The sequence below is a fragment of the Macaca mulatta genome, chromosome 6 (assembly GCF_049350105.2).
Source record: "Macaca mulatta isolate MMU2019108-1 chromosome 6, T2T-MMU8v2.0, whole genome shotgun sequence".
NCBI classification, from domain to species: Eukaryota; Metazoa; Chordata; class Mammalia; order Primates; family Cercopithecidae; genus Macaca; species Macaca mulatta.
In genome coordinates, this window is record NC_133411.1 from 152,695,013 (window position 1) to 152,707,298 (window position 12,286).

The 12,286-nt window shown below is 39.7% G+C and overlaps 1 protein-coding gene across 1 annotated transcript; it reads left to right on the plus strand.

Moving 5' to 3' along the window:
* The first annotated feature begins 2,384 nt into the window (after nucleotides 1–2,384).
* HMHB1 (histocompatibility minor HB-1) lies at nucleotides 2,385–11,124 on the plus strand. The gene is given in 2 exon segments (NM_001435932.1): nucleotides 2,385–2,528; nucleotides 10,895–11,124. Coding segments are annotated over 2 exon segments (126 nt in total). The 5' UTR covers nucleotides 2,385–2,491; the 3' UTR covers nucleotides 10,984–11,124.
* Nucleotides 11,125–12,286: the final 1,162 nt, after the last annotated feature.

A 12,286-nucleotide genomic window follows, 5' to 3' on the forward strand; every position in this document is an offset into this window, starting at 1 on the left:
TCTAACATAGGGTTCTAGAATTTGGGGTCCATGGAGTCTGTGGATAAGATTCAGGAGCCTGTAAATTTGGGCAGGAAAAATTATGTCTTTCTTTGTACTAACCTCTTTATGAAAGTTAAAGTTTCCTTTAATTATGAGAGCAACAGTAATACCTAAGTTTTTGTTACCAGTGAAAATTCTGAGTCTAATTTAATTCTGTTATTTTCATATCACAAATTTTAGTTTTTACAGATATCTGTAAATATCTTTCCCAGGTTGATATTAGACATTTTTAGATCTTCTTATTTAATACATTATTAAAGAAGCAAATATGTTACTATGTCACAATTTTTTATATTTTGATAACTGTATTCAATATAATTGGCTCTTTATAATTCTATATATTTTCTTTTATACTTATAAAAACAATGATTCTGAGACAGAGTCCAGGGGCCTTACCAGAGTGCATAAGCTTCCCAAAGTACAGAAAGTTAGACACCTCCACAAATAGATCTAATTTCAGGGCAAGAAAAGCAGTGATGATGCTTTATGACCATATGTTCTTTTTGACAAAAAAGCAGTCTTTAACCGTTTTGGCTAATTGCAAAAATGCAATGCATTCTCAAAGGAAAAAGATACGTCACCACTGAAAATACTTTTGAGAAAATTCCATCGACAAAGAAAATGGTTTTTACTTTTTAGAGACCCAGTCTTTCTCTGTCATCCAGGTTGGAGAGAATTGGAGTGATCACGGCTTATTGCAGCCTCAAACTCCTGGGCTCAAGTGATCCTCTGGCCTCAGCCTCTGGAGTAACTGAGGCTACATGTATGCACCACAGTGCCTGGCTAATTTTTAATTTTTTTTTTTGGTAGGGATGATGTCTCTGTTGCCCAGGCTGGTTGCAAACTCCTGGGCTCAAGTGATCCTCCTGCCTTGGCCTCCCAAAGTGCTGGGAATTACAGGTGTGAGCCACAGTTCCTGGCTAAGACGGAGTTTTATATACAGAATTATCAGGACTTCTTTTATATCTCATCCTCAATATGCAAATAACTAATTCATTTAGCAAATACTTATTGAACGTCCATTATGTATGAGGCATTACTATAAGCACTGGAATGAGTGCAGTGAGTGGGTCAGATATGGTACCTGCCCGGACGGAGTTTATGTTATAATGGAAGCAAGTGGCCTCCAAAAGCTAAGCTATACAGAAATCTGACTGCATCAGTTATTTATAAGTGTGATGCTGAAAATAATGCAGAGTAATCTGGGGAGTAATGGTGGCTAGGTACCTGGATCTGGCATTGCACTTCTTCCATCCAAATCCTGGCTCCATGCACCTCTGGCTCTATGGCCTCGTCCAGGTGTGCACTCTCTAAATCCCAGTTTTGTTGCCTGTAAGATGGACATATTAACATTACCTACTTTAAAGAGGTGTTTTAAAGAAAATGGCTACTCCTAACATCTCCCCAAGAACCAAGCACAGAATTTTGGAAGTTTTAATACATTTTCTTAAAGAAGTCTCTTTCTTGGCATGTAAAACATTATCTAGATTCAAGTCTGAGTGGTCAAGTTATTTTATCCTAAGGCATCCAATGGCACAGATGGACATTAAAGTGAGAGAAGAACTCGCTTCATCATTGCCATTGTTCTCTACCGTAGCCCGTGGAAACACAAGACCTGGCTGACTGAGAAAAGTGAATGAGGGGAATTATGTCAGAAATGACAGAGAAGGATGGGCAGGATTTCTGGCAGGCACAGGTATTTCTAAGTAAGAAATGGTGTGGTTGGGAGAGAATACTCTCAAGAAGGGGACAGATGGTTTCTGCGGCAAAGGGAGTTTCCCTCATTCAGCGTTGATGGAGAGAATAAAGGCCTTGGCCCCTCCAGTGAGGATATGGAGTAAACAAGACAATCAAGTCCGTCACTCCTGGAGCCTGCATTCTAGTGTGGAAGACAGACAGCAAATGATACATCAACATTAAGAAATTCATGAGTAAATGAAGATAATTTCAGGCAATAATAATTACTCTGAAGAACACGAAGAGGGGCCTATGATAGAAAAGGGGTGTAAAGGAGTTTGGAGGATTTAAGCTGAGTGAGCAATCTCATCTCTATTTTGATAAGGTCACTTTGGCTTCTGTGTGGATAACACATTGGATGCGGATAAGAATAGGAGCAGGGAGACCTCCAGTAGCAGGAGGCTGCTCTAGGGGTCCTTGCAAGGGATGCTGGCGGCTTGGACCCGAGTGGTGGCATGCAGATGGGAGAGGCAGGTGGACAGATGAGACAGCTGAAACAGGAAAGGCAGGCACAAAGGCAAACACAACATAATGTAACAGAAAGGGAGTTTAGAGCGGAAGGAACACTCCGGAGTCATTCTGGTCCAATTCTGCAGATGAGGAAACCACATCCCAGGAGGCTGAGGCGGCTTGCCCCGCATCTCAGAAGCCGGGCAGTCCCTGAGCCTTCTGACCTCACATCCTCTGCCACACCACAGTGGAGAAACCAGAACTGGAGGAGCAGTCAGAATGCAGAGAAGAAAAGAGAGGTGCGGGTGCGAGGAGGAGGAGACCAGAGAGAGAGGAAAAGAGGCAGCGAAGGGGCAAAGAAAATGAAAGAAAATGCAGGTGGAATGAGACAGAAACCACAACAGGTGAAAACAGGGATGGGGGCAGGCAGAGGAGAGGAGTGAGGCGGACCTTGTTGCTGGGATTATTTAGGGCAGATAGTTTCCAGTTGAGGTTCGGTTTCATAGCCCATTGCTTGGCTCCCTGCAGCTGTCAGGGCACCAGAGGCAGCAGTTGGAGCAGCTGCCTGCACCACCTGAGCCACAAGGACAACGGCAAGGGAAGTGCAGATGGGCAGGAAGTCCCTCTGGGTCAGAGCCAGGGTAGCCAAGATCACATTGTTCTTGCCCACTGCATGGGATGCTCAGGCTTCCCACAGCAGCTCAGAGATCAGACCCGTCCTTTATCCTTAGCATCGCCACCATCATCACCATCATCGCCATGCTCCCATTTCTCAGGATCATGTGCCAGGGGCTTTGCATGCATTTCTCTCTTTCATCCTCACAGAAGCACTGGAGGAAGGTATAGCTTTCCCCAGTTTACAGATAAAGACACGACAGCTTCATTCATTAACTCACTAATCTCATTTCAGAGCCAGGAAATGGAGAAAGGCCCTGCTGTCGTTTTGGTGTTTTTGTTTTGTCTTGTTTTCTCCTCTTGAAGAGGACACACGGAGCCCTGGGTTGATGTTATAGGAGGTGTTGGTGCCATGCACTGAAGGGATCCGGTGTTTTCCCCTTCCTGCAGCTGGAGGTCACTCAGCCTGGACTGATGAAGCCGGGGAAGCCTGTGCTCTGTCTGGTCCACACAGCCCCCTCAGCCACCCCAGGGAATGCTCAGATCCAGTTGCACAGGCAGCCCACAGAATACAAACAGAACTTTCTTTTAGAATTTTTGCGCTGTTTTATTGTTTCTTACGGACAACTACTGACCTTCTCTTTTTTCCTTCAAGGCCCCTTTCAAATGTCACCTCTTCTATGAAGGTTTTATTTCTTTCCAGGCAAAATAAACCACTCCCTTTTTGGTGCCCTCATAGTTTTAAATTTTGGCCTAAAGCACTTGTTTGCCTCCACCATCAGAGCATGGGCTTCTTGAGGAAAGGGACTGTGTTTTAATCATTTCTGTATCCTTGGCATCTAGCACAGTGCTTGGCACAGTAAAAGCTGTCAATAAATGTTAGCTGAACTGAAAAGTAAAAAATGGAAAGGGCATTTATTGGGGCCAGTGTAAGTCAACTGTTTCCATCCTTGTTTCTTTAACTCAGAAACTCAAATGAAGAGGCCGGGCGCGGTGGCTCAAGCCTGTAATCCCAGCACTTTGGGAGGTCGAGACGGGCGGATCACGAGGTCAGGAGATCGAGACTATCCTGGCTAATACGGTGAAACCCCGTCTCTACTAAAAAAATACAAAAAAAAAAAACTAGCCGGGCGAGGTGGCCGGCGCCTGTAGTCCCAGCTACTCAGGAGGCTGAGGCAGGAGAATGGCGTAAACCCTGGAGGCGGAGCTTGCAGTGAGCTGAGATCCGGCCACTGCACTCCAGCCTGGGTGACAGAGCGAGACTCCGTCTCAAAAAAAAAAAAAAAAAAAAAAAGAAACTCAAATGAAGAAAGACATTGTCAATCTCATGAGGAGTCCATATTTTTTTCTACTGGTGAGAGATAAAGTAAATGGCATGTGGATTTCCTTTGGAAGAATAACAAATAAAATTCTTTTGTAAGGCTGTTATAAAATTAACTTTTTAAAATCTCCAAATTGTCATTTTGCAAGGAAGAAATATAAGTAATAAATATGAATATTCTTTTTTATTTCAGACTTTTGCTCCATAGGCAATAGAAATGAGATGGCCAATTACAGTATTGAAGCATAAGCACAGATCTAACTCAGTGCAGAGGCAAATATCATATGGCACATGATATTTTCATTTTTTTGTGTGCTACTATGAGTAACACTATTGCAAATCCATTTTATTTATGATTTGGTCTTTGTAGCTCCAATTTCATTATTAACTGAAATTTCATAGCATCATTCTTACTGACATGTACTGAAGATAAAAAATACTCTATATTTTCCTCATCTATCCTTGTCTTTTCCTTTATTAAAAACATAGCAAAATTAAAAAAGAACTAGCAATAAGCATACTGAAATCACAACTCAGACACATGACAATGTTCTATAACCATGACACCTGTCCGGGCTGCATCCAGCTAAATATGGTTCCAAAAAAAAGGAATACTGATATTTATTACTTATATTTTTTCCTTGCAAAGTAACACTTTAGAGATAACAAAAAGTTAATTTTATAACTCATATCCTTATAAAATACTTTTATTTGTAATTCTGCCAGAGGAGATCCATATGCTATTTACTTTCTCTCTTGTCAAAAGAAAAAAATATGGACTGCTCATGAAATTGACAATGTCATTCTTCATTTGCATTTCTGAGTTAAGGAATAAGGATGGAAACAGTTGGCTTACACTGGCCCCAACAAATGCCCTTTCCATTTTTTGCATTTCAGTTCATAGTAGGAGCTCACTCAGGACTTAGCTGGCAGAGAGAGGAGAGTCTGAGGCCAATGTGCACTTCCCAGCACAACATCTCACATCCTCCTCGTTTTTTATCACTCAAGATATTGAAAAACTAATATGCAAGGATGCTGTCATTATAGGGGTCATCCTCAATCTTCTCTAATTATATTTAAAATTATGTCATAAACTTCAGAAATTAGCAAGTATTAGTGTATACCTTATCGTTAGCATAATCCAAGGTGGCCTCACCTACAAATAGAGTCATAATTATAAAAATTCTATCTTTCAACCTCCTACTTTCTCAAAATGGAATTTGTCCCCACTAAAAGTTATCCTTCAAAGTAGTGCTTCACCTGTGCCCACAAATACCTGTGGCTACTGCACAAATACTGTGTGGCTTCTACCAGGTTTTTCCTCCTGACCTAGCTCTCATATGTTGATATTTGTTATCCCGTCAAACCTTTCTGTTGCTCAGCTTTGCGGCATGGATGGTGCAAAAAAGCAAATGTTGCTCTGCCTGATACTGTTCCCAAAGCTGGCAAATTGCAGGATGTCACCATGGGGTAAGCTCCACGAATGAAGGGATTAGGGGTGAAGAGAGAACTGACCTTTCTAACAAAGTTCAGAGTCCTGAGTTACTGAACTTTTCCCTAACTGCATATTAATTTCCTATTGTTGCTATACTGAATTACCAGAAACTTAGTAGTTTAAATCTGCACAATTCATTATCTTACAGTTAAGAGGACAGAAATCCAATTGGGGCCTTATTCAGCTATATAGTCAAGGTGTCAGCGGGGCTGTGGTTTTACCTGAAGGCTCTCAGGGAGAATCCTTTTCCTTTCCTTTTCCAACTTAGAGATCTACCTGCATTCCATTGCTTGTGGTCCCATCTTCCATCTTTAAAGCTGACAATGTTGCAGCTCTCTAACCTTTTTTCCAAGAAATGTATCCCTTTAACTTTCCTGTTTTGCTTCCCTCTTCTACCTCTTCTACATTTTTCTTTTTTCCTTTTTTTTTTTTTTTTTTTTTTTTGTTGTTTGTTTGTTTTTTTATTTGTTTGTTTTCGAGATGGAGTCTCGCTCTGTCGCCCAGGCTGGAGTGCAGTGGCGCGATCTCAGCTCGCTGCAAACTCCACTTCTCGGGTTCAAGTGATTCTCCTGCTTCAGCCTCCTGAGTAGCTGGGATTACAGGTGAGTGCCACCATGCCTGGCTAATTTTTGTATTTTTAGTAGAGACAGGGTTTCGCCATGTTGATCAGGCTGGTCTTGAACTCCTGATCTCAGGTAATCCGCCCACCTCAGCCCCCCAAAGTGCTGGAATTACAGGCATGAGCCACTGTGCCTGGCCCTCTTTTCCACTTTTAAGGCCCCTTTTATTACACTAAGCTTTCTCAGATAACCCAAAACAATCTCCCTATTTTAAGGTCACCTAATTAGCAATCTAAATTCCATCTGCAAACTTAATTATCCTTTGCCATGGTTCTGAGGATTAGGACATGAGCATCTTGGGGGAGAATATTATTCTGCTACCAAGAATATATTTTTAAAATATTTTTATTTCCATAGGTTATTGGGGAGCAGGTGGTGTTTGGTTACATGAGTAAGTTCTTTAGTGGTGATTTCTGAGATTTTGGTGCACACATCACATGAGCTGTATACATTGCATCCTATTTGTAGTCTTTCATCCCTCACCCCCTTCCCACCCTTTCCCATTGAGTCCCCAAAGTCCATGTCATTCTTATGCCTTTGTGTCCTCATAGCTTAGCTCTCATTTATAAGAACACATGATATTTGGTTTTCCATTCCTGAGTTACTTCACTTAGAATAATACTCTCCATTCTCATTCAGGTCACTATGGATGCCATTAATTAATTCCTTTTTATGGCTGAGTAGTATTCCATTGTATAGATATACCACAGTTTCTTTATTCACTCATTGATTAATGGGTATTTGGGTTGGTTCCATGATTTTGCAGTTGCGAATTATGCTGCTATAAACATGTGTGTGCAATTATCTTTTTCGTATAATGACTTCTTTTCCTCTGGGTTGATACCCAGTAGTGGGATTGCTGGATCAAATGGTAGCTCTACTTTTAGTTCTTTAAATAATCTCCACACTGTTTTCCATAGTTGTTGTACTAGTTTATATTCCCACCAACAGTGTAAAAATGTTCCCTGTTCATTGCATCCATGCCAGCGTCTACTGTTTTGTGATTTTTTGATTATAGCTATTCTTGCAGAGTAAGGTGGTATTGCACTGTGGTTTTGATTTGCATTTCCTTGATCATTAGTGATGCTCAGTGTTTTTTCATATATTCTTTGGCCGTTTGTACATCTTCTTCTGAGAATTGTCTATTCATGTCCTTAGCCCACTTTTTGATGGGATATTTTTTTTCTTACTGATTTGTTTGAGTTTGTTGTAGATTCTGGATATTAGTCCTTAGTCCTTTGTCACATGTATAGATTGTGAAGATTTTTTCCCACTCAGTCATCTGTTTACTTTGCTCTTTCTTTTGCTGTGCAAAAACTCTTGAGTTTAATTAAGTCCCACCTATTTATCTTTGTTTTTACTGCATTTGCTTTTGGGTTCTTGGGCATGAAATCCTTGCCTAAGCCAATGTCTAGAAGGGGTTTTCCAATGTTATTTTCTAGAATTTTTACAGTTTCAGGTCTTAGATTTGAGTCCTTAATCCATCTTGAGTTGATTTTTGTATACCGTGAGAGATGAGGATCCAGTTTCATTCTCCTACCTGTGGCTTGCCAATTATCCCAGCACCACTTGTTGACGAGGGTGTCCTTTCCCCACTTCATGTTTTTGTTTGCTCTGTCAAATATCAGTTGGCTGTAAGTATTTGGGTTTATTTCTGGTTCTCTATTCTGTTCCATTAGTCTATGTACCTATTTTTATACCAGTACCATGCTGTTTTGTGACTATGTCTTATAGTATAGTTTGAAATCAGGTAATGTGATAGCTCCAAATTTGTTCTTTTTGCTTATCTTGCTTTGGCTATGTGGGCTATTTTTTGGTTCCTTGTGAATTTTAGAATTGTTTTTTTCCTAATTGTGTGAAGAATGATGGTTGTATTTTGATGGGGATTGTGTGAATTTGTAGATTTCTTTTGGCAGTAGGGTCATTTTCACAATATTGATTGGCAGTAGCATCCAAAGATATCAAATACCTAGAAATAAATTAATAAATGCAATGCAAAAATTCTATGCTGAAAACTACAAAACTGCTGAGGGAAATTAAAGAAGACCTTTGAAAATGTGGAAAATTATATTATATTCATGGATTAGAAGGCTCAATATTGTGAAGACAGCAATATCCCCAAACTGATCAATAGATTCAAAGCAATTCCAATACAAATACCAGCCAGATTTTTATTAGAAATTGACAAGTTAATTCTATAATGTGTGAAGCATTCAAAATAGGACATATTAGCCATTTGTGGCAAATATTCATGCAATTCAGTTGAAAAAATTATTGAACTTCTACATTATTCCAATAGGCATAGTAAAAGAGGAAACAGCAGCATAACAAAGTGGTAAGACAGCCCTGGGTTTAAATCCTAGCACTGTTGCCCATGATCTTTACACATCCACCAGACCTTATGGAATTCTTTAGGGGAAGGGTAGGGTAGGGATGAAGGATGGGTAAAATTTGAAATGACATAGAAGAGAGCTTAGATCTAACTCACACACTTCCACCCCTACTCAAACTACTGGATAAAGAAACACTGTTCTAAATAAATTTTTAAAGTGATACTATACTACTAAGGTGGAAGGGACCTTAAATAGTATTATATTTACCCAAATCCTAAATAGAGTGAAGTGCTTTGCTCAAGGTTACACAAGTATTATAGTGACTGTTATTTATCACGGTCAGACCAGAGCCCAAGCCCAATAGCCCGAATGTGAATACAAACTCCAGATCTTCTACCAGCGAGCTGTGCAGCCTATAGTTAAATCTCTGAAATCTGGAACTCTTCCTTGAAAACACGGGGAGAAATAACATCTTTTTAAAGGATACTTTATTGAGTAATGAGATAATTTTTAAAGTGTTTAGCAAGGTGCTTGACACATAGCAAGTACTTGCCTTTTTTTCTCTCTTCCCTTTTTTCTTCTCTGGCTTCTACCCCAGCTGGTCTCTTCTTAAATATGTACTCCAACATGTGCAATGGTTAGACATTTTGTTGCAAGTACAGAATTCTATTCAGGTTAACATCAGCAAAAGAGGGGAGGTCAGTTATAAGGATAGAGGGGTATCAAAGTCAAGAACTCAGCCAGGCTTTAGAAAGTCACCTGAACTAGAAACCATAAAAACAGAAGACCTTTCTTTTCTATTTCTTTTCTCTGATTGTCTCTCCACATCCATCCTCCAACTCCCACCTCTCTGTCTCTCTGTATCTCTCTCAATCTCTCTTTTCTCTGCTTCTCCATGATTGTGGTAATAGAAGATAGGAATTACACAATTCTTGACAGATTTCTTCCACTTACCAGCCAAGACTCAGTCACAATATTTTAGTTCCAATACCAAATTCCTGGGAAAAAGAATTTGGTTTTGGTGGTAGGGAGGAGCACGGAGTCACATAATATACAGTAGTTGTCAACACTTAAGCTGAAAAGAGCGGTTATGGGGTTATTGTAAGTTGGGCAGAGAACCCTAAAAGTCTACTACAATATACTGGCAACTTCTTTGTAGATATCTAAGAGGAATCCTTATCCATAAGTGAAAGTCTTTCAGCTTAATGCAGTTTAAAAAGGGGCCACACCAAGATGATGAAACCCTGTCTCTACTAAAAATACAAAAATTAGCCGGGTGTGGTAGTGGGTGCCTGTAGTCCCAGCTACTTGGGAGGCTGAGGCAGGAGAATCACTTGAACCCAGGGGGCGGAGGTTGCAGTGAGCCGAGATCTCACCACTGCACTCCAGCCTGGGCGACAGAGCGAGACTCTGTCTCAAAAAATAAATAAATAAATAAATAAATAATAAATAAATAGTGGGGGGCCATAATGGGCAATACCCCATGTCTCAGTGTCTTAGTGCATACATTGAACATTTAGATTTTATCCAGTTCCAAAGCTCCCTGTTGATTTTTTAAATGCCCAGAGTCATGGCAATAGAATAAATTTTCTCTAGTCTCCTTTCTTGGCTTAGTCATGACAAGGCTGACATCAGATATTCTTGCCCTTACAACCTGGGCTTATGGAAAAATTGTTCTTAAGAGAATAATCTCATTTCACATAGGCTTGGCTCTAAAATAAGGGGCCCCTTTCATGGTTGCTCTGGAAATCTGCCATGAGATATACTATATCAGGAAATATTGGCTTAATGTTTTTTCTGCTATTCAACAGTTACTCTCAGAGTTCAGTTATTAGAAACTCTCCAGCTCAGCAGTTTGGTTTTCTGCATGTATACATGATTTTCTTTCTAATGAATGAATTCCATATGAGCTAATTATAGAAAATTAGATTTTTTGCAGGAATTAGCATGGTTCTTTATTAGCAAAACCAATTGCATTTCATTAATTTTCTTCTTAGTTAAAACCACTGGTATTCGTGGGAAATTCAATGAATAACATGCTTTTCTAATGAATGTAAGCTTATGCTATGCAAATACCAAAGCCATGCATTACTACAAGTGCTGCCCCAGGTCATTATTGTAAAATAAATAAATAAATAAATAAATAAAAATAAAAACAAAACAAAACAAAAAAACTAACACAAGTCCTCTTTACTCTGCTTTGGAGTTTTATTAACCTAAATAGAAAATACTGCTGAGAAGTTGTAAGCTCAAGTCTCAGCTCAGCCATTCTTTTCTATAGGCTGTCTGCATGTTTGGAAGTCTGAATTGGTTGAAGTTGAAGATGATGTGTATCTGAGGCACAGCTCTTCCCTGACTCATGGGCCTTGACACTGCTGTTGAGGTTTGACTCGAATCCCAGAGTTTTGGTGTGGATGAGCAGGGACAAATTGCTGAGCATCAAGAAGAGTAAAATTAAGCAAGTGGAACATATGCCTCTGCTCTGCGCAGTGAAATGAAGAGTCAACTGTTGAATGTGTGTGTGTCTCTCATTTTCCCAAACAGGATTAACCCGCCATGATTTATGAATTCACCTCTTTCTTAGAGGCTTCCTTTCTTTTTTGTTAGATCCTCCTTTGAGAGCATCTAGGGTCCTATCAAAGCGAGAAGTGACTTCAAGCAAATCTACACTAAGACGTGAATTAATAATGGCTACCAAGCACAGAGCTCTTTCCCCTGGCACACTCCTGGGAAACAAGCAGTTACAACACTTGTGGAGAGTAATGTGATAGTATACATTCATTTTTTTTTTGAAGTAGAAACATTTATATTTAGAAATTTAACCTTTAGTAATGTGTCCCACAGGAATGCTTGCCTGAGTGTACCAGGATTTTTATTGTAGCAGTGTTTCTCAAAGGAAAAACAACAACAACCTTAAAAACAAACCTAAGTGTCTATCACTAGGGAAATAGTTAAATAGATTATAGTACATTCATTCATACTATGGGACACTCTGTGGACAACAAAAGGAGCAGAGTATACCTGTATGTTAGAACATGGGAAAAATGTTCATACTACCTGATTAAATGAAAACAGCATTTTTCATTTATGATTCAATTTTCATAAAAGAAAACAATACATTTTTATGGACTTATATATGTGTTTTATGCACACAATAAAAGATGCAGATGGGAGGCTGAGGTGGGCAGATCATGAGGTCAGGAGATCGAGACCATCCTGGCTAACATGGTGAAACCCCATCTCTACTGAAAATACAAAAAATTAGCCGGGCATAGTGGTGGGCACCTGTAGTCCCAGCTACTTGGGAGACTGAGGCAGGAGAATGGCCAGAACCTGGGAGGCGGAGTTCGTAGCAGTGAGCCGAGATCACGCCACTGCACTCCAGCCTGGGCAACAGAGTGAAATTCTATCTCAAAAAAATAGAAGATGCAGATGAATACACAACAAACTGTTAACAGCAGAAGGTGGGTATGGAATGGTGAGTAGGACTTACACATTGGTATTGTTTTAACTTCCTATCATTAGAAGACACCATTTTAAATTAAAAAAATAAAAATAGGTATGGTTGAGTACAGAATTTCAGTTTGCAGTGATGAAAAACTTCTGGAGATGGATGAAGGTGATAGTTGCATAAGAATGCCACTCAACTGTATTCTTAAACATAATTAAAATG